Raw genomic sequence first — 23,648 nt, forward strand, 5'->3', positions numbered from 1 at the left:
AAACAAAAGCAATAAATGATGGTTTTTCTGTGGTGGCTCCCCACTTGTGGAATTGTCTCTCCTCAGGGAGACTCGCCTGGTGCCTTCATTACATATCTTTCGGCGCCAGGCAAAAATACTCTGCTTCTCCCAAGTCCATGTCCAAAGTCCATTTCGGGGGCCTAATCCAGCCCCCGTGGCAGTATATGTTCTGGAGTAAAATTCTAGAAAAAGCTCAGCATCTTCAATCCTAAAAAAAAGCTCAATAACTCTTTGGTCAGCCCTCACACATGTTCACTTCATCAAATCTGGCCCTCTTTGAAAAAAGTTTGGACACCTCTGATCTTTGGCCTTTTAAACTGTGTGTGAGAGGGTTATTGTTTTTGTTTGTTATTACAGTATGTAATTTTTGTGTTTTTATATTGTAAACTGCCCTGTGATCTTTGGATGATGGGCAGTATAGAAATTTAATTAATAATAGTATTAATAATAATTAAAAGCTAGGGTGAATAGAATGGATTTGGCCTGGCACCTAAATGATGATCAGCAGAGTGCAGAGTCCTTTGGAGAAGGAATTCCAGAGTTTGGGTGCCACCCCAGAAAAGGCGCTTTCTCCAGAAGTCACCTGCCTTATGAAAGTGGGGCACAGCTGAAGATGGACCTTGGAAAATTATCTCAGTTGCTCGGTATGTTCATGAGAAAGGAGACACCGTGGCCCCAGATAATAATAATAAATAATAATAAAATTTATTTATATCCCGCCCTCCCCAGCCGAAGCCGGGCTCAGGGCGGCTAACAACAATCAAACAATCAAACAATCAGATAATCACAACATTCTAAAAGTATTTCATTATAAAAATCAATTAAAATCAAATTAATGGCAACTGATTAAGCAAGATTCTGTGCAGGTTGCCAGAGGAGGGAGTCAGGCTGCGCCCTGACCAAAGGCCTGGTGGAACAACTCTGTCTTGCAGGCCCTGCGGAAGGATGTCAGGTCCCGCAGGGCCCTAGTCTCTTGTGACAGAGCGTTCCACCAGATTGGAGCCGCAGCCGAGAAGGCCCTGGCTCTAGTTGAGGCCAGCCTAACCTCTCTGAGGCCTGGGACCTGGAGGATGTTATTATTTGCAGACCATAGGTTTCTCTGTGGGGCATACCAGGAGAGGCGGTCCCGTAGATACGAGGGTCCTAGGCCGTATAGGGCTTTAAAGGTTAAAACCAGCACCTTAAACCTGATCCTGTACTCCACCGGGAGCCAGTGCAGCTGGTATAGTACCGGATGAATGTGATCTCGCAGCGAAGACCCCGTAAGGAGTCTCGCCGCAGCATTCTGCACCCGCTGGAGTTTCTGGGTCAGTCTCAAGGGCAGCCCCACGTAGAGCGAGTTACATTAATCCAGTCTGGAGGTGACCGTCGCATGGATCACAGTGGCTAGGTCAGGGCGAGAGAGATAAGGGGCCAACTGCTTAGCTTGGCGGAGATGAAAAAATGCCGCCTTTGTTGTAGCTGTAATCTGCGCCTCCATAGAGAGGGAGGTATCGAAGATTACACCCAAACTCTTGACGGACGGTGCTGGCACTAATTGCACCCCCGCAAGAGATGGGAGTTGCCCCCTCAATCCCATATCGTCCCGCCCCAGCCAGAGGACCTCTGTCTTCGAAGGATTTAACTTCAACCGGCTCCCACGTAACCATCCAGCCACAGCTTCCAGACATCTCGCCAGTGTGTCTGGGGCCGAGTCAGGATGGCCATCCATCAACAGATAGAGTTGGGTGTCATCAGCATACTGACGGCAACCCAGCCCAAAACTCCGGACAAGCTGGGCGAGGGGGCGCATAAAGATGTTAAAAAGCATCGGGGAGAGAATCGCACCCTGAGGCACTCCACACACCAAGGAGTGGCGCGATGACAATTCCCCCCCGAGCGCCACCCTCTGTCCCCGACCAGAGAGAAACGAGCGCAGCCATTGAAGGACTGTGCCCTGGATCCCCACGTCGGCAAGGCGGTGGTCCAGGAGTTCATGATCGACCATGTCGAAGGCTGCTGACAAATCTAGAAGAATCAGCAGCCCCAACTCGCCTCGATCCAGCTGCCTGCGGAGATCATCTGTTAGGGCGACCAGAGCCGTCTCGGTCCCATGACCAGCGCGGAAGCCGGACTGGAATGGATCCAGAGCAGATGTTTCATCCAGAAACCTACCAAGCTGTTCAGCAACCGCTCTCTCAATCACCTTACCCAGGAATGGAAGATTCGAGACTGGGCGGTAGTTGGATAGATCTAAGGGATCTAATGATGTTTTCTTTAAGAGCGGACGCACCACTGCCTCCTTCAGTTCCCCTGGGAATATCCCGGTGCCAAGGGACAAATTGATGATATCCCCCAGGGGGGCCCGCACCTCGTCTGGGCACGCTCTAATCAGCCATGACGGGCACGGGTCAAGAGGACAGGTGGTAGGCTTTCCAGCTCAGAGGAGTCTGTCTACAGATGGTTTTAGAATTTAATTTAAATTGTTAAGACTTACCCCTTGGCTTTCTTCCAGTTCTTGAAAGCACAGCAGTGACTTTGGTATGACAGCTCAGCATTAGCAAGATAAGGAAAAGTCTGTATAGGGGGGAATTTCTTTAGGGCCCAGGTATTTTTAGCCATCAGTTCTTTAAGGTTTTCCAGTCCTCTTGCTGGAAGAGTGGTGATACCTGTCTGGGAGACATCGCTGAGCATATGCATAGAGAAAAATGAGGAGTAATAGATTAGATCATATTTTCTTTAAGTGCTTCATAACTCAAGGATGGCAGAAAAATCCACAGTCAAAATGAAACACAGAAGGCTCCTGATCTATGTACCGGATCTTTGAGTGGGAATGCAACTCCACCCCAAACAAGCAATTGTTCTATCTTCCGGACGGGGTCCACCACCTACCCATAAAACCTCCATCTTCCCACCATTCAGACTCAGTTTATTGGCCCTCATCCAGTCCGCCACTGCATTCAGGCCCTCATCCAGGGCTTGCACAGCCTCTCCTGATTCAGATGTTATAGACAAATAGATTTATGTGCAACCGTTATAAGAAAAAACTGCTCTTTTTCCCTTTCCAAGAGCCCATATAGAGTCCTTAAGTGGGTTTCCTACTGGCAGGAGAAAGTAACAGAGGCCAGCCAGGGTATACTGAGAAGCAAAGTGGCTAGTAAGCCTGATTTTTATTAAACTGTTGCAACAGGGTCCCCACTCACCACATGCAGGAGGGAGGAGAACCCTGAACAATGGTACACATTATATAGGCTTTTGAAATTGCCCACCCTGCAACCCAAGACCACCCCACTAAAACATCATACATACATCACAGGTGGTGGTCTACAGCAGAAAGCCTGTCTGCCAGGATACCTGATAATGGTCACTGATTGCATTACCTGGGCAGCCTGGCCATTCTTTTGTGATGGTTAATACTTTAGTTCCTGATTCCAGGTCACAGGCTCACCCTATTCATACACAAATAAGCCCTTAAGACAGGATTTGTAAGCAAAGAAGACAATGGGGAGGCTTTCCCATTTCCTCTCTCCTTGCAGAGAAATATCTGAGGTGAATTTGGGAGAGTCAAAATGACTCCAGGATTGCTCTCCTGTACTATTTCAGACACATGGTTTGTATGCTTATGTATGTGTTTACCTTGTATATTTATGAACATTTAATTTATATTTGAGACCTTAGAATTCTTATAACACCATCAACATATTGATGACAATGTGCTGCAAAACTCCTAATGACTGCCCCCAATGTTTACCTCTCTCTCTGGCTCCATCTACACTAGATATTTAAAGCAGCATCAAACCACTTTAGGCATGGCTTCCCCATAGACATCATGGGAACTATGGCTTGTTAAGGGTGCTGAGAGTTAGCAGAAGGCCCCTTCTCTCCCTGGAGAGCTACAATTCCCAGAGTTTCCAGGGAAGAGGGTTTGACTATGAAACTACTCTGAGAAATATAGTCTCCCAGCAACTCTCAGGACTCTTAAAGAACTATAGTCTCCCAGATTCTTGGAGGGGAAGCCATGACTGGTTTAAGTTGGGATGATACTTTTAAATGTATTGTGCAGATTCATTCATTCAAACTGTCAGTAGCTGCTTCTCACATTGGTCAAGCATTTGCCTCAGGACCCCAGTCTGAAAGAGAATTTCCCACTCTGTTGCTGACCATAAAGTGGTCATTCTTGAACAAAGGACCTTCAAGTGGAGACTCTAAGCTAAAGCTACAGAATTGCAGCATCGTTAAGTTCAACTCCTGTACTTGGGACTTGTGTCAACAGAAAGGGTTTTATTTTAACTCATTGCAGGTGCTGGTTAGCTTATGAAGGCCAAATTCACACTGCTTTGTGAATTTAATGTAATTATCACAGTTTGTATCCCTGCTGCTACCCAATATAATTTCCCCTCTGATGTCTGCCTGAGTCTTGAAATCTAAGCATTCTTGAGGAGGGGTCATAGCTCAGGGAAGAGCATCTGCTTTGCATGCAGAAAGTCCCAGGTTCAAATCCTGGCCATCTCCAAGTAGGGCTGGGAGAGGATTCTGGTCTGAAATCCTGGAAAGCTGCTGCCAGTTAGTGTAGACAATACTGAGCTAAAAGGGCTTAGTATAAGTAAGGGGACGTGGGTGGCACTGCTTGCTGATCAGAAGGTTGGCGGTTTGAATCCCTGCAACGGGGTGAACTCCCATTGCTCTGTCCCAGCTCCTGTCAACCTAGCAGTTCGAAAGCATGCCAGTGCAAGTAGATAACTAGGTACCGCTGGAGTGGGAACGTAAATGGCTTCCACTCTGGCTTCCATCACTGTGTCCCATTGCGCCAGAAGCGGTTTAGTCATGCTGGTCGAATGATCCAGAAGTTGTCTGTGGACAACCACTGGCTCCCTTGGCCTGAAAGCGAGATGAGCGCCGCAACCCCAGAGTCCCCTTTGACTGGACCTAACCATCCAGGGGTCCTTTACCTTTACCTTAGTATAAGTAAGCGTTATATGTTCTCCTAGCAACAAAAATAACCATTGGATCTCTTACCTTAGTATGCTAATTAGAAAAATGCTACTTGGGTGTGGGTGAGGGGGGATAGAGAAGAAATATTTGTCAAAGTTTTCACTGAAAGTTTTTTTTTTTGAAAGCTGGACTCTCTAATAATAATAATAATAATAATAATAATAATAATAATAATAATAATAATTTATTTATATCCCACCCTCCCCAGCCGAAGCCGGGCTCAGAGCAGCTAACAACAATAAAAGTAATACAGTTTACATAAAAAGCAAATTTACCGTCAGTAATTTATTAACTCATCCCCTCTTTTCTCTTTCTGCAGCATTGTACATGAAGCACTTTCAACGCTTTGCTCAGTAGAATTCCAGTTTTATAGAATCATAGAACTGCAAGTTGGACGGTGTCCCAAGTGTCCTCTAGTCCAATCCCTTGCAATGCAGGACTCTCAACTAAAGCATCCATGACAGATGGCCACCCAACTTCTGCTTAAAAACTTCTAATGAAAGAAGTCTATTCCATTGACAAACAGCTCTTACTATCAGAAAGTCATTCCAGATGTTTAGTCGGAATCTCCTTCCTTGTAACTTGAAGCCATTTATTTGGGAAAATCCCTCTGGGACAGAAGGAAGTGAGCTTGCGCCATCTTCCTCGTAAGAACCCTTTAGATATTTGAAGAGGGCTATCATATCTATTCTCAGACTCCTCTTTCCCAGATTAAACATACCCAACTCCTTCAACCGTCCCTCATCAGGCTTAATTTGTTGGCTTTAATGAACCAGTTTATTTCATTTGTTTTTGAAATACCCATAAACACAAACACAATTTGCATGGGGAAAGATATACAGCTAAAAATCAATAGCTCACCAATAGACTTAAAAGGTAGTCCAAATGTATACCGTGTTGAGTGCTCACTGAAAAAAGAAGAAGGTTCCATGTCCCTTTTGTGACCTGGTTACGGGGGTGGGGATCTAACCTTTGGGGTGGTCTGAGGAACATTATACCAAAATAAAATTTCCTTCAAAGTGCTTCTTGATTTAATGCTGAAAGGTTTTCTTGCCAATGAACTAAAGTATGTCTTGAAAAAACATGTCTTAAAAAATTGTGCATTAAAGTACCATAACCAACTTGGTGTAAAATCACTTACAAAGATGGAGAGCATCTAAGGGTGGGGGAATACAGAGGCCAAGCCATTAGCCACCACAAGAGATGTACGCAACTCCCAATAATGCAATGACCACAAATGCAGTTCAAGAATGGTGCTCGTCATTCCAATTTGCCAGCACTTCACACAAGTGTCCATAGAAAAAATTGGACTCAACTTCTCCACAGGTTACTTAGACAAAAAGGTCACATCTCTGAGTAAGTTAGCAGTCTAGCACCACTTATTTGCGATGTTGCTGTGAGATGTTTCTAAAAGCTCCACTATAGAGAAACTACATTCTTGTCTTGGATCTCTGAGCATTCACAGAATGGGTAATATCATAGGGCACGACCCAATTTACCTCCAGTCCTTTCATATTCTTCACAATGATATTGCGCCAGTCCTGGATTTAGGGCAGTGCAGGCAGTTCTCCTGCACAGCGCAGTGAGTTAAAGGGGCACAAAATTGAGAAGATCCATTTGGGGGCACCAAATTTTGGCCTTGCACAGGGGTGCCATATTATGAAAGATTTCCAAAGTCCGCCCCTGATTGCACTTGGGTGAAGAATGATGAAAACATATGGCTCTCAAGCTTTTCCTTCATCTATGATTAGTGCTTGCTAAACCAGGGCTTCTGTAGCCCTCTGGATACCCAGGTTATTTAGTGATTTAGGATCAGAAATATGCTAGCCACAGCACAAAGCACAGGTAATATTTATTCCCTGCACAGAGGAGGTCACACCTGAAGGACTGATAATGTCTATGGCATCCGTACGAAAGTTAAGAAGAACCTACTAGTTCAGGCCAATGGCTCATTTGGTCCAGCACCACGTTGCCAACCAGATACCTATGGGAAGCTCGAATGTAGGACCTGAGCACAACGGCACTCTCCTCACATGAGATTTCCAGCAACTGGTATGCAGAGGCATACTGCTTCTGGCAAAGGTAAAGGACCCCTGAACGGTTAAGTCCAGTCAAAGGCTACAATGGGGTGCGGTGCTCATCTCGCTTCACGCCAAGCGAGCTCAAAGGAAGACACATTTGGCAAACCCTCACCATGATCAAATCCCTCCTGGAAACCTATGTCCCCACTGTGGAAGAATGTGTGGATCCAGAATTGGCCTCCACAGTCACTTACGGACTCACTGCCAAGACTGTTCATGGAAGATAATCTTACTCAGCTACGATTGATCGCCAAAGAAGAAAGGAAAGAAGACAGCCTCTGACAGGGGAATGTGTAACTCTGATCTCGTTCCACCTTCACTACTTACCCATTTGTCTCCTGCTTCAGTTGCAAGTGAAAGTTTGGACCTTAAAAGCCCTAAATGATATTGGATAAAGAACCACCTGCTCCCATATCAGCCTGCCTTGGCCTTAAGATGTGCCTTAGAAGCCTTGCACTCTGGGAGTGAAACTACAGCTCCAAGAATTCTTGTGGGGAGCCATGGACTGTCTGAAGTGGTATCGCAGTGCTTTAACTGAATGTGGCCTCTGTCAGGTAGATGATGAGGTTCTTTCTCATGCCATCTCCATCACTTTTGGGGACTTGCCAGTGTGGAAAGCAACTGTGTAACTCACCTGAATGGCACAGTTCCTCTCTACAGGCATTACTTATATTGGTGTGTGAGCCAGCTATGGAGTAAATGCTCCATGTTATTATGGCAACATACTAAAAGCTACTAGATAATATGACATTAGGTAAAAGGTAAAGGTACCCCTGCCCGTACGGGCCAGTCTTGACAGACTCTAGGGTTGTGCGCTCATCTCACTCTAGAGGCCGGGAGCCAGCGCTGTCCGCAGACACTTCCGGGTCACGTGGCCAGCGTGACAAACTGCATCTGGCAAGCCAGCGCAGCACACGGAACGCCGTTTACCTTCCCGCTGGTAAGCGGTCCCTATTTATCTAGGTTGGCAGGCTCTGGGACCGAACGACGGGAGCGCACCCTGCCGCAGGGATTCGAACCGCCGACCATGTGATCGGCAAGTCCTAGGCGCTGAGGTTTTACCCACAGTGCCACCTGCGTCCCACAAAATATGACATTAATATCCTGCTAAATCCAGTGTGGAGTGCCTCTCGGAAGCTCTGTAACAGAACTAAAAAAATACCACTGCAAGATTCTTCAGGGTTCAGAAGGACCCAAAGTTCTCAAGTCACTTTTCTTAAGGTGCTTTCATACAAGAGCCAGTAAAAGGATAACCCTGCTAGGATTAATCAGATGAGCAAACCAGGTGATGTAATATTTAAAAGGATGCTTTCTCAAGTATCTTTTACAAAGGCTGCAAGGCTGGCTCTAGGGACGCCAGGTGTCAAGCAGAATTCAATATGGGACTTCAGAAATTCCTTTTCAGTTCCATGATTTCATGGTGGTGGAATGTGAGGGGGTGCAACTTCTAGCGTTTTAGCTTTCATTATATACACGCCCCCTCCCCGCATGCAGGCATTTCTTTTGGAAACATTGGGTCAGCCCCGGACCTACATTTTGGGGGCCTTGTAGTTTGAACGGTCATGGGGGTCCCTTCGAGGCCCACAATGGGAGCTGGGTAGCCACTGTTATCTTCTTCAGTGGGGTTGTTCCGTGACAGATCAGCATATCTTTATAACATCTGTGCTTGGTGTTGTTGTTGTTTAGTCGTTTAGTTGAGTCCGATTCTTTGTGACCCCATGGACCAGAACACGCCAGGCACTTCTATCTTCCACTGCCTCCCACAGTTTGGTCAAACTCATGCTAGTAGCTTCGAGAACACTATCCAACCATCTCATCTTCTGTCGTCCCCTTCTCCTTGTGCCCTCCATCTTTCCCAGCATCAGGGTCTTTTCCAGGGAGTCTTCTCTTCTCATGAGGTGGCCAAAGTATTGGAGCCTCAGCTTCAGGATCTGTCCTTCCAGTGAGCACTCAGGGCTGATTTCCTGAAGAATGGAGAGGTTTGATCTTCTTGCAGTCCATGGGACTCTCAAGAGTCTCCTCCAGCACCATAATTCAAAAGCATCAATTCTTCGGCGATCAGCCTTCTTTATGGTCCATTCCATACATCCATTCCATGGTCCATTCCATACATCACTACTGGGAAAACCATAGCTTTAACTATACGGACCTTTGTTGGAAAGGTGATGTCTCTTATATATGTCTCATACATCTGTGCTACTGACTGTCAAATTTTGGGATTGCTGAAATGTACAACAAATAATTAATCAATTTGAGGTATGCCACTCAAAGTGGGTCTACGAGACTCAAAATTTTCAAGCAATGTGTGAACTAAAGTTGCTTCTGGGGCTCCTCCTGGACTGGGGGACATGAAACTTAAACTTCATTAATTTCATAGTAGATCTGCCCCTGCATATGCACTCACTCCTTGCCCACCTGCGTTGGGGCACTTGGTTGTGCCCCCTCAAAGTTTCATTTGGTTAATATCTGTTTGATAGTAAGTTCTGGCAGTCATAATGCTCTAGAAGGTAACAGCATTTGAATTATGTGAACCACGATTACTGATGGGTGATTTAATTAGAGCTCTTACTGGTAAACAAAAATATATTCTCTCTCTCTCTCTTATCTGTATAGATTTAGAGTACATTGACAGTGAAATCCTATACATGTTTACTCAGAAGTAAGCCCCATTGAGTTCAATGGGACTTATTCACAAGTGTGTAAAGGATCACAGCCCAAAAATATAATCTTCATGGGGGGGGGAACCAAGAAACCCCAAGCAGGATTTCTGGATGTGAAGAAAGTAAAAGTAAATAAAACTGATTGTAAGTTTAAAAAGAACAGTGACATGTGACTATATAATTAAGGAGAAACAAACATCAAACTCAAAATCAAATTTATAAAGACTTAGGTTTAATAAAACAGATTAGAATTCAATTCCCCCTTTTTTACCGCAGAGTTTTCATCTGGTTTACATTATTTTTATTTTTCTGCACAACCTTGGCCATAACAATTTTCACAAATTCTGAAGTTCAGCCAGTATAAAAACAATGTGCCTTATTAAATAATCTCTGAACTCTTCTACTGTGTTATTGAATCTACTTATTTAAGCAACTGATGCCCTACATAACTTGGTGATGTAATTTTTATTATTTTGTTTTTGTCCTTTCACTATTCCCTAACACACTACGCTCAATTTTGCTACATACAACGTCTGACTTGGATTCAAATATGCCCTCCTGTTTATGGAAGGAAGTCAATCCCATAAAAGACCATGAGGGAGGTGACTTTGGTTGAGTCCCCATTTCCGTTCCTGCACCCTATAAAAGCTGCCCCAGAGAGTTGGGAGCAATGGTTCTGACCTTTCTCCAGTGGGGTAGAACTCCATCCATGGGGGAGTTATACTATATTTAAAGGTAAACATTTTCTTAGGGCAATCTTGGAAGACACAAGCAGTGAAATATATAAAAACTACAATCCACTACAACACAGCATAAATGTAACACTCCAAATAAAATATTAGTAATATACTGTTGCTGACATTTTGATGCACATTTCTGCGCTCTTTTGCACGTCCTAGTTTGCCTGTTTATTTTTTTATTTTGCATCCTATCAAAATCCATCCAGTGGTGTGGATGGAAAAATGGAAATGTGTGTTAATATTGCCAAAAGCATGCACAGAAAATTTGGATCGGAGCGTTTGTGATATAAGGTCCCCATTGGGAAGCACCCAATGCAGTTTCTTCACTTATTGCATTTATGTGTTTGTGTGTGTTTTAGATTGTGAGCTCAGACTTTGGGCAGGGCATGCTCGTTTTAACTTTGTATTACTTTTGTATAGCATCTAGTGTATTTCAGGAACTTTTATCAAATAACAATAAATTAACAGACCTTACAGGGACGCAGTGGTTACATTGTGTTTGAGAAAGAGGGAATGCCTCTTTGAAGATGCAGCCTGAAGGTTTTCTAAAAATTCATGTATAGGGTAAATACTACGGGAGGAATTCATGCTAAGGTGATCATTCCAGGGCTTCTGCTACAACAACAATTGTACCCTGCCCATCTGACTGGGTGGCCCCAGCCACTCTGAGCAGCTGCAGGGACTCATTAGTTGAGGGGAAATATACATACATACATACATAAATTTAAAAATCCAGAAAGGGGAAAAAATGAGGACAGAAATTGCATTCCTCCCACCTTTCTATGCTGTTTCCTGATGCCAGGCAGGACTTTGGATAGACCAGGGGTCAGCATACTTTTTCAGCAGGGGGCCAGTCCACTGTCCCTCAGACCTTGTGGGGGGCCGGGCTATATTTTGAAAAAAAATATGAACGAATTCCTATGCCCCACAAATAACCCAGAGATGCATTTTAAGTAAAAGTGCACATTCTACTCATGTAAAAACACACTGATTCCTGGACCATTCGCAGGCCGGATCGAGAAGGCGATTGGGCCAGATCCGGCCCCCGGGCCTTAGTTTGCCTACCCATGGGATAGACTATATTTTTCTGTGTATAAGACAATGGTTTTTTTGCTAATTTTTTAAAGTCAAAAATGGAGGGTCGACTTAAACACAGATGGTGAATGCACAGGGGTTCAGGCTCAGGCTCGGGTCCGAGTCTGGGCTCTGGCAGCCTAGGCGTGGGCTTGGGCTCTTGAAATATGGCAACCCTAACCCTAAGAAAGCTCAACAACTTTGGCCAACTTTCATCAAAAAAGCTCGTGCGACCTGCCCCCCACCCCCCAAAAGCTCAAAGTTGTTCTGTTTGATGTTTAAAATATTGATTTCTTAATTTTGGCTTCAAAAGACTAGGGGTCCTCTTATACATGGAAAAACACGGTAAGTACATAATGACCGCTCCCCGCTTAAAACGGGGGGCGCCCTTTGCGTGGACGCGTGCAGCCCCTGGATCTGGAGCGGCTCCATCAGCATAGGCTTGGCTTTGCCTTCCCTCAGTTGGGATACCTGGAGGTCTCCGCCTACCTCAGTCAGTTGTCCAATCCCACCTGGGGGAAGCGTTGCCAAGGAGACCAGGCCAGGTAGGGGAGGGATTACCTGCCCACACAATAGAGGGAGGATCTTACCTGGGAATCCTCACTTGGCTCCAGAGCTTCTCCCACCCTACCCACCCTCAGTTAATGTCTTATTTTGCAGGTTAACTTTCCTTCACAGGTTTTGCAGGTTGACTTTTCTCCACAGGTATGCGGGCGCTGCTAAGTTAAGGTCGCTGTTAAAGGGCCGGAAAGGAATTTCCCTGCATTGGCAGGTTTCGCCTTTTCCGTAGCAAAACATCACAACTTTGGCGGTATCAGGCCTTGGGCGGAATCCTTTAGTCCATCTTCCTCTTTGCGGCGGCGATACCAGGGTTCCCCATTAAAGGGGTTTCTGAAGGGAGGCTTTGACCGTACGCCGAAAGGTCGTCATTGCTCTCCCCTGTGGCGGCGGCGTAACAGGGGCGGCTATCTCTGCTTGAACATATGTTCTCCAGAGCCGGCCCATCCCCCCCCCCCACACTGGATAACCCTGATGCTCCCTAGGTCCCCGGCTGGGGACTGGGGAGGGAGAACGCCCAATGCCTGAGCCAAGGTCTACCCACATTTGAAATTTAATAAAGTTGTGGCCAATTTAATCCCATAGCACGTTGTCTTGAGTCGTTATTCCACATGACGGGGGGACCGCGCGGGATCTGGGGACTCCGCCTGTCCACGCAAAAGAGCCTGCTAGATCAGGCCTAAAGCCCACCTAGTCCAGCATCCTAGACTCGCAATGACCAGTCAGATGCCCATGAGATGCCCCAAAGAAGGACTTCAGCTTATCTCAGATCCTCCAATGTCAGAGGTCCCCCAACCCTCTGGTAGAAACGCTTTGTCAATGCTGCAGCCCCCTAACACTTCTATGAAGAAAACATAATAAAGTATAATAACCATGGCCATGAACGGCTGTTTGCTTTCGTTCTTAATGCCAAGCGGGGGGGGAGGGGAGTATTTCAAATGGACTGCACATTTAAAGTTTTGCCAGCTTTCATATTTTGAAGTTTGGTACTCTGTGTTTTCCTTGCAAAAGCCAATCTAGCTGGTGCTGAAGCAACTTAATAACACAAAGCAGATTGTCAAGAAACCATTTTGGTATGAATAAATTTTCATAAATGCCTATCTATGATCTCAATGTATTGGATGCTAGAAACGAATTCATTGCAGCATTCCCTATTTCGGCCAACAACACCTGAAAACAATTACATGTTGCAGCTTTAGAAAAGAGTGAGCATGTTGTGTGGCTTTGAAAGCCGCTTTAGGAACACCAGCCACCTGCAAAATAATCGCCAGCACCAGCACTGCGCTGACTTTAAAAAAAAAAAGCTATAAAAACGTAGATAATGAACACATAACTGTAAATTAACCACTAAGCAGCACGTATTTAATCAATGCCAATGAAGAAGATAACATCCCAACATGTTAAGATGCCTTATACTTTCCCACCCTGTTACCTAAAGTTGTTTTCCAGATCAGGGATTGGATCTGGAAGGTGCTGCATGGCAAACACATCTTGTATTGAGTGCTGGTCCCTCAGACAAGTTCAGTAGGTCAGTTTATGAATGACACTGAAGAGCAATGCAGATATTATCTCATCTTTCCCAGTGGAGGCTGGTTCATTTGGGCAAATGGGGCATGGGCCCGCCAACCTCAGTCTGTTGGTCTCCCTGCCTTCCACCCTACCAATTCTAACAGCCACCACTGATCACTTCTTATGTTAAGCCAGATGAGGTGTCCTTGTGCAAACATAAGGTAAAGGTAAAGGGACCCCTGACCATTAGGTCCAGTCGTGACCGACTCTGGTGTTGCGGCACTCATCTCGCTTTACTGGCCGAGGGAGCCAGCGTACAGCTTCCGGGTCATGTGGCCAGCAGGACTAAGCCACTTCTGGCGAACCAGAGCAGCACACGGAAAAACCGTTTACCTTCCTGCCGGAGTGGTACCTATTTATCTACTAGCACTATGATGTGCTTTTGAACTGCTAGGTTGGCAGGAGCAGGGACCAAGCAATGGGAGCTCACCCTGTCGCAGGGATTCGAACCGCCGACCTTCTGATCGGCAAGTCCTAGACTCTGTGGTTTAACCCACAGCACCACCCGCGTCATGCTTAGGTCTAAAATGGGGGAAGTTGTATTCCCACTGAAAGTCGAGACCTCAGATTCTTTGTGAAAATAGCAGGGGGTCAAAATAACTCACTCTGCGCCTTCTTCCCCAAATCCCTAAAACTGGCCCAGACATATCCTTAGCAGCAGAGGGAAGCGCATAGGCACAAGGCCTGGGAACACAGAGGAGAGGCCATTGGAATCGGCTGAGTGGAAAGTGTCTACAGCTAACTTTTTGCTTGACGAACCCAACAAGATGCCTGGTGGTTGACTCAGGGTCCTCTCACCATCCAGTTTCCTGGGGAAAAAATATTTTGGCAGCAAAAGAGGCCTGTTCCTTTGCCACCATAGCAAGGGAGAGCGCAAATGGCAGTGTGGCGGGCAATGAGATCAAAATTCTACCCTCTCTCCTCCCCATTTGGACTTGGGTCCGAAAGGCCAAGCCAAAGTATGGAAGCATGGAGAACAAGTGGTAAACAAACACAATTTGTGACACTGCACAACATCATTGCTTATCACAGAGCCTGTCCGCTAAGGCCTTAGATTGTGTTTTCCCAGCTTTGTGGAACATGAGATGACCTGAGACAGATTTAGGTCTGATCTTAAACCAGGAGGTTTGAATACAGCAAAATATACAGTAAAGTGATTTTAACACAGCAAGATATACAGCAAAGATAGAGTAAGACTGTTTAAAATAAATGCCTTTAATCCTATTAAATATGTCATGATCTGATTAGCAGAAAGGGTCCGTGGGTCAGAATAGGTCTGTGATACTCATTATACCTTGTTTTTCCATATTTCTCACAGCCAACATCAGGATGAAAGCGAAGCCTCCTCAGGGAAGGGAAGGCTCAGGAGTTGGCAAATCGCTAACTCCAAACTCTCTCCGTTTATTTTTAACATTGGATGAAATGTTTCCCTTGTGCCCAAAGAGTTAATATTTTGGTTGAATTTGGAACAGTGCATGCTACAAAAGGTGATCAAATCATGAACCTCATTTTGTTTTTGCTCAACTTGTCCAGAACTTGAGCTCTTTTGTTTGGAACTTAGGCAGCTGTGCTGGCTGACACAGTTGGTAGATTATGCCGACTGGGCCTCTCATTATGCGAAGAGCAGCAAGTGCGTAATCATTCCTCTGAGGCTGGAAGAGAACTGTGGACTAGGTCCCTTCTGCTGCGTTTCTTGCTTATTTCTGAGGATGGAGCATGGTGACCAAAAAACACAGCAATGTAATCAATGGCACTTGTCTCAGCTACAGAAAGAGGGGTGGCGTAAGGCCCACAGGTCACTAGCAGAGCAACTGTTTTGCATGCAGGAGACCCCAGGTTAAATTCCCAGCACCTCCTGGTAGGGCTGGGAATGTCCCCTGTTTGAAATCCTGGACAGCCACTGCCAGCCGGACAATACTCACCTTGGGGGGTACCAGTCTGACTTGGTAAAAGGCAACTTCCTGTGTTCCCATGAACGCACAACCTCTGGGACAACTGTTTGGAAGGCAGCTCTCAAAGTGTGCAAGTCTGCCCTTATCAAGGCAAACACTGGTTTCACATCTTCTATAACAGGGGTGTGCTTTTTGGACTCCAACTCCCATCAACCTTACTCAGGTTGGCCAATGGTTAGGGATGATGGAGACCCGCTGATTATTTGCATGTGAACACTGGGAATACATGTAAGGGGTCAAGCCCCTCTTTTTGGGGGGGTGGGATATAAAACACTACAGGTAGGGCTTACCTGAATACAATGCTATCAGACCAAAAGCTTGGTGAAAAGAAACGTCTTAACAGAGTGTCAAAAAGCCAACAGAGGGATGTGTTGTGGAAAGGTGGATGATTGAGTAGCCTCTGTTCTTGTTTCTTATTATGTGTTTTTTATATTGTGCTTTTATGTTGTGAACAGCCGAGATCTATGGGTATAGGGCGGTATATGCATAACAACAACAACAACAACAACAACAACAACAACAACAACAACCAGGCTTCTTGAGGCAAGCAGCTATACAAAGCAGGGTCAAAACCAAAAAGACTATATTCTGTACCATATTCCAGCTAAACCAACTTTCAGTATCAGTAGGGCACAAAGTACAGCCTCAGATTAGAACAGGCAGGCTGGCTTATGAGTTTGGCACTATCATCACTAGCGAAATGTCAGGGACTGTTGGGATGCTGACGAGTGTGCTCCAGGGGAAGGAGGGATGAAGTCTGACACGGGAGACGAGACCAGTGATTTGTGGGGAACTGTACCGGCCAGGAGGCAAGAATCGTAGGCAGGGGAAGTGTCAAAGATAGAGGGTGGAGCACAGGATGTGTTGGAATAAGAGGAAAAGAGGCAAGTCAGGCAAGTGAAGGGCCAGATACTTCCCCACCTTCCCCTGCACTATTGTCTCCCAGAACCAGGAGGGGATTGAAAAGGGATGAGCAGAAGAAACTCTTATGCCGGCGCAGCCTCTGCTTGCATTTGCGAAGCTCCTTGGAGCAAGTACATAAACTGGTGGAGCAGAAGCGGTCCCCTGGTGCAGCAACTGCTCCATTGGGAATAGATTGTTGCGCAAGAGTATCCAGAGCTGTAGAAGCGATTGTTGAGTGTTATCTTTGACAATCAAGAGTTATCTATCTGCTGTGCTTGTTCCTTTGGCTGTGAAGTGCCCTTGACACAAAAGACACATTATGTGAAACAACCATCAGAGGATGCTTAGAGTACCATTAAATAACAATACTGTAATTTCAAGGTATCTCTCCTTGCTCTTACTCACAGTAGGCTTGGACCGCTCTGTACACCCAAAAAAGCATCTTCATCAATAACTCTCAGATATTTGTTCTTATTCAGATACCTGCAAGGGGGAAAGATAGCACCAATAATTAGCTGATAGCTTATATTTTAACAGAGTTAATTGTATGGGAATAGTAAAAAAGTCAGACTGGGAAGCTAGGTCAGCTGTTGCTGAATATCAGGCCCACTTTCTTCATCAAGGGGCTTCTAACAGAACATCCACTGAAGCCTATGGACAGGATTCCTCTAAGGAGCCTCACCAGCAGCTACCCCGCTTTGCCCCCCAAAATTGGTTGGGGTGTGTGTGTCAGGATAACTCCCAGAACAGTGGTCAGAAGGAGGGGAGGGGAGATCGTTCCATCCAGCAAGCTAAAATTCTGATACAGACAGAATGTTCATTTCCCTTCCTCTCAAAGCAGCCCAGGGTGGGAAACAAGTGTTAAAACAATAAAAACCTTATTTAAAAAATTCCAGAAAATATTCAGACTAGAAAAATCATATTAAAAGAGCAATGTCTTCAATAGGAATTGATTCTAATATTCAAGGAACCAGTGACCTGAGCTATCTCAAGAAACAGCAACCCAGGGGAGCAAGCAAAGCATCCAGATGCCCCAGTCCTCCCAGTGCTGCAGAAATAAAATGAATGTATAATCTCCAGCAATATTGAATGTATAATCTGTCAGTCAAGGTGAGAAACTTGTGACTCTCTTTTTGATATGTAGAAATGGCATGGCAATGGACACCAGTGAATAATGCAATAACAACAACAACAACAACAACAATAACAACAACAACACCAGCAATAATGAATGTATAATCTGTCAATCAAGGTGAGAAACTTGTGGCTCTCTTTCTGATATGTAGAAATGGCATGGCAATGGACACCAGTGAACAGGATTATGAGATCCCTGATCAACCATAAAAATTAGTTCCACTTGTATTGAGCGCTTAGGAAAACTGCATATAATATAATAACGTGCATCATAATGTGTATACAATGTGCAAGAAATGTTCACATTTTTAGTAGAATGGTGGGGGCGGGGGTGCTTTTTATTGTGATTAAGGAAAGAGATGAGAATTGGGGGGGGGGGAGTCAATGTAGACAAGGGTGACAAGATGTTAAGAAAATCTGGACTCTATCTGGAAGCACCCAAAGTTCTTCATATATAAAGTTGCAGTGGCATTGCTTTTTTCTGTGGCTTTATGGATTTTAAAATTTCCAACAATACAAAAACTGGAGTGTGCCTGAAGATAGTAAGCGCCTTAGAAAGATTAAACATGGTGCTGGTTTTTAAAAAAGCACACACACACACACAAGCAAACGAACAAACAGCCCTTGCAAATTAAAAACATTAAACAAAAAACATTAGACAACTGACATATGGATGGTAAGTTTGGTGTGCTAGAATGAAGTATGAGAAGACTCTTCTGACTTGAATACTAAAAATCAATGGAAGATGAATAACTGTTGTTGTTGTTTTTACAAGCCTTTTCTCTGATATTTAGGACTTCGTTGGAAAACTGAAATGTAGCTATCTGGTTCTACCAAGAAGGCAACACAGACTTTCAAACCAATGGCACGTTCATAACAATGCCTTAGCAAGGAGGGGCTGCAATGACAGCTGCCAACTTCAACATCTAAGAGCCAGAATGTAGGATTTCCTGATGTTAATGGATTTCAGTTGCTTAAACCTTTTCTTTTAATAGTATCCAAAAGGATTTTTCTTGCTAACTCACTTTATTGTTATGTTTTTGTTGGTACAACATCTAGAGAACTTATTTTAATAAATGTTAAAGGTGATTAATAAAGAAAGTAAGACAAAACATGCTAAAAGGCATACAGACGTTTAAGGGACTGTCTAGTTTGGCCCTTGTCTGTGCTCCCTGTGGGGGGAGTTCGCCTTTCTATTTACAGCAGGGAGGGACATTTATGAGTAAAGATTTGGAAGATGGTCTGCGCAGACGGTCTTCTGTCTGTGCAAGCAAGCATATGTGCATGTGCGCACAAGCTTGGCCTCTTTTGTCTAGTTACCTATAGCACAAGCATCACATGAGAGGTACAAAAATAAATCGGGGGGTGGGAAAGATCTGAATGGTAGACAGAATATCCAGTCTATCTGCCTTTCTAAATCTTACACATATTCTGAAAAGGCTCTGACCTTGTTTCGTTTCTTTGATCCGAGGAATTTATTATTATTATTATTCTACGGGGATTGACTGGCTTAAAATAGCCTTCTATGATAAAAGCCTTTTTCTATGAGGGTTAGAAGTTCAAACTGAATTGGTTTTGGAGAAGCATTGTTACTTAGGAGCTGCCCACATCTTTCACAACGGTTTTGTTGGCAGACCACCTCTGCGTTACAAAGGTGACATGAAGGCTGGCAACATCAACCCTGCGGGGCAGGAATCCCCTACGGATAACCACAGTGCCTGGAGACAAACAGACAGACAGGTTGTGTATCCCCAGCAGTGACCAGAGGAAGAATGACCACTGAGAGGAGCGCAGAGAGAAGCAACATCATGGTGCACCTGTAGCAGCACAACCAGATGCCTTCATCTGCAACATCTGCAACAAAACAGGTCTATCTACAGCCACAGCAGGCTCTGCAACCCTCCAAGAGTTTGACTTCATCCCCAAAGGCTCATTCCGACACAGATGGATGCCAACCAACCAACCCCGCCTAACTCCATGCCAGAAAGAACATTCTGTTATTCTTTTCTCAACACCTTTTTCTTCAGTGATATATGTAAATGGTGACCGGGCATCACTGGGGTCATATCAGTGCTCAAAATGGCCAAAAAGACCTTGGTGTCCATGTCAACTATTTATTTGATGTAGCTGTTCAGATATTTTGAATTTCCTTATAAAGCTGACTCGAGGCATTTTGAGGTCTTGGATAAAGGACAAGATGGTGCCCCCTTCCAATCCCATTTACAGAAGCCAACTACCGTATACTGCCAGTTGAACCTTCATGGGGCAGCATAATACAAAATTATTTAAGGCAGCAATATAGCTTAGGAGGAGGTACAGGGCAAATCATGGGGCACATACAGCTCTATCCTTGAACCACCTCTCCATTAATCCCTGCCTGCCTCTCCAGCAATCTCTATCTGGGCCATCAAGCTACACAAAACCAATAACCTAATGACTAACGCCCCTCCCCGAAAAACCCCCCAGACACTTGTGGCTCTGTGGTCATATCCACAAGTATTGAAATGCAATTTCCCTCTGCTCCTTTTTTGGAGCTCCACAAGTGGTCCTTCTGAACCTGGAACTATGTTCAATATGTTTTGTTTGGAATGCAACAAGTCCATCTTTCTTCTCCTATTTCTTATCTGGAAGGGCATAAAACGATAGCAGGCGCCCATCAGGTTGCTGTAGCATGAGTCAAAATAACAGGGCCATCCAAAATTGGCATTCCAGCCTCTCTCAGGTAGGAGCCAAAGATCAGATGCTGAAAATCCAAGCCTTGAGACAGCCTGAAACTTGGTCAGTTGTCTTAGACCGGAGCTGGGACACTGTGCCAAAACGAAAGCAGAGCTGGGCTAGACCAAAGAAGCATCAGAATTTTTCCTAATTCTTGCTGTGCAAGAAGACAAGTCGAAGCCAGAGCAGAGTGCAGACCAATTCGGCTTCCAAACAAGAATGAAACACAATTTAAGACTATGAAGCAATGGCAGAATGGAACAGGGGGAAAGGCAGAAAGCTTTTTGCTAAGGCAACATTCCCGTATGTAATATATGAACATCTGGCTGGAGAGGAGGACCAGATTGGCAAAATCTCTTTTAGGAGAGGGAGGCGCAAGGAATTTAGGAGCACATTGCATGTATATTCAGTAGAGGCATTTGTCTATAGGTACTATACATTTCAAACACATTCCCCCCTTCCCCAACAATCCTAGGAACTATAGTTTGTTAAGAGTGCTGGGAATTGCGCCTCAATAAAGGTAAGCTACAGTTCCCAGAATGTGGGGTGGGAGATATGCTTTAAATATATATGTGCTTTGTAACGATTTGTTGGGTCTCTGGACCGTAATAAAGATTGTTGTTGTTGTTGTTAAATATATATGCAGCCAAACAGATGAATGGGGAAAGCTTTCAGACTGGTTTGTCAATGGAAAAGTCCAAGTCACATACCTGTGTCTCACTTACACCCCAAGCTATACCTAATTTTGAGTCCTCAGCTCTTTAGCTTCCTTCTTTCCACTTCACTTTAAAAGCACTTTGTGTAAGCAACAACCAAACCAACCAAGCTGCTAGAATTACACTTTCAAAAATAAATTTCGCTGTCAGGGCATGTCTTCATTATTTTAGAATCCATTACTAAAATGCTAAAGCAGTTTGTTTTAGTTGCGAGTCCCTGAGCCAAGGAAGCTAATCAGGATTCATGCTGGAATTACCTAGCGTTACCATATTTTTAAACATTTCTAGCACATCAAGAGACACCAAAAAGGAACTTGAAAAGCATGCCTTGTGGCTTTTGGCTAGAAGCAACACTTGCTCTCTCCCCCAAAAAACCCACCCTCCCCCCCAAAAAAATTATATTAGTACTGTCATTCATATGTTTGACTGAAGCTAAGGAGCATCAAGTGCCAGTGAAGTTTATTATTTCTGAAAGGAAAGATGGGGGGTAATCCTGTACGGTCATTTTAGATTCCAACGTATGTGAATTGTCTCCTTTTCCAGGCAGTTGTCATTCATGATGACACACCAGTCTGCGATACAAGAGTTTATTTTAAGGGAAGAGAAAAATACTTGTGGGGCTCAATTTTACAACACCAATTTACAGTTGACGTTTATGTTATATTTTAAAGCACCATACAGTTCAACTGCTCCAAATGGGAGCTCTTTTTAAAAAGAATAAAATAAAGTATGGTCCACAGTAGAGATGAAAATGATACTACAAAAATGCTTGCAAGCCAATTCAGGTGACAAACCAGGAAAGTTAGGCTAAACCAGGTGGGACATTTGTCATGTAATTCGGTGCTGCAAAAGGTTAGGAATGCAGGAAGCTGCCTTATAGTGAGTCAGACCATCTAGTCTAATGTTGTCTACACTGACTGGCCGCAGTTTTGTACGTGTGTGCACATGAAGAAGTAAGCAAATGTCCACACCTATTCATTGTCCACACCTACAAAGAATAGAATAGAATCAACTGCACAGCAAGCAGTGATTTTTTGCTTATTCATTTGGCATGATCTGCTAAGACTACGGCACAATTAGCCTGAGTGTTTAGCTTAGCACTTAGATTAAAGCTAGCCTTGAATATTCTGTTAAAGGCGATTTATACAGTACTTTGTTTCTACAGGTGCCTGGAAATGACCAGCTTGTAAAAACACGAGTTCCTTTTCAAAAACACAAGTTACTCATGGTGAGCACAAAGTCAGATTTTCAGATGAGGTGTGGCTGTTTTGTTTCAAATAGTATGAAATGGAGGTTCCAAGAGGTTTAGTTCCATTGCAGCCAGAGGATTTTCTAAGGCCCTGAAAAAGCTTGAAATGGGAGCTATTTTAATCATCGCTACCACCATGGTACCCTCATGTGCATCTATATTTTTATTTTTATTTCACTCGACAATGGTAATTTGATTAAGAAACAATCAAATTTTGTAGCTTTTAACTCATACATTCTAAACAGCACTTATAATTTAAAGACTTTTTGAGAAAGTGTTTTTGGGAACAAAGAACTCTCCCCCCCTTTTTTTTCTTTTTGCAATGCCATATAGTGGGAAGAGGGAACTGTGACCTTCCAGGCGTTGTCAGTTTGTTCAACTGCACAACTGCAGTGGTTTTTTTGTTTCTAAACACACAATGTTGAGTTGACAAATCTATTTGTTTTGTTCTCTTTTCCCCTTCATTTTTTTGTGCTGTGTGTTTCCCCCTAATAAATTTGCAATTAAAAAAAATCCAAACAACCTGGAAAAATGAAAAACAATTTCTCCAAATCTCCTTGCTTCATTTATTTCCTATTGAATTCACTGTAAATTACTGCACAAGCATCTTTCTGTTTTAGAATGGGAAATGCCTGTAGTTTCAGGACTGAACATAAATTAAGTGCATGCAAGCTTTTGTTGAATTGGGTTCCCAGGTGTTTGCTATTGTGCAATCCGCTTGTTGATATTTTTCATTTTTTAAGATGTGAGTACTGCTTAGCAGACTCCTGAACACATGCCCTGTTTGTGCAAAATTAACACATTCAAATAAACAAACTGGAAGACAAAGACAAAAGAGAGCATTTTCCAGTATGGATGGGAATAAGAAATTTAATTTCAACTTCAGCTGCAACTGGGCATGTGTGTAAACCTGTTGTTGGCATCTGTCTGCCTTCAGAGTGAACAAATGAGGTAAAATCTGAATGGAGAAAACATGGCTTCAAAGTCAGACCCATCTCAAATGTGCACAAGCCCTATGAGATGCTGTTTCACCCAAACTTGAAAACTTTTAAAAGTCGTTAGGTGCTTAATTGAACCTGGTGTGGTAAAGTGTTTAAGAGACTGAGCAATAAATCGTGATGTAACAGTTTCGAATCTCACATCTGCTATGAACTCACTACCTGGTCTTTGACAAGCCAAACTTGCTCCGTTTCAGTTCCCCCATCAGAAATAACAGGGATACTGGCACTGACCTACTTTATAGAGTTGCTGTAAGGAGTGCAACTAGATAATGCATCCAATATTCTTTAAATACCTGAAAGCATG

The 23,648-nt window shown here is 44.1% G+C and overlaps 2 protein-coding genes across 2 annotated transcripts in view; one reads left to right on the plus strand and one right to left on the minus strand.

The window, feature by feature from the left end:
- CEP128 (centrosomal protein 128) overlaps positions 1 to 23,648 on the plus strand; it is a 305,103-nt gene that overhangs the window by 61,374 nt on the left and 220,081 nt on the right. The window lies entirely within an intron of this gene.
- Positions 1 to 23,648, minus strand: part of TSHR (thyroid stimulating hormone receptor) — a 61,359-nt gene that overhangs the window by 7,886 nt on the left and 29,825 nt on the right. The window contains exons 9-10 of the mRNA XM_081867424.1: positions 16,935 to 17,012; positions 2,498 to 2,686 (exon numbers count right to left, since the gene is read on the minus strand). Of these exons, the coding sequence (XP_081723550.1) occupies positions 2,498 to 2,686; positions 16,935 to 17,012 (267 nt within the window). The remainder of the gene's footprint in view (positions 1 to 2,497; positions 2,687 to 16,934; positions 17,013 to 23,648) is intronic.

Source organism: Podarcis erhardii (genome assembly GCF_964252035.2).
Source record: "Podarcis erhardii genome assembly, chromosome: 1".
In the NCBI taxonomy this organism is placed as follows: Eukaryota; Metazoa; Chordata; class Lepidosauria; order Squamata; family Lacertidae; genus Podarcis; species Podarcis erhardii.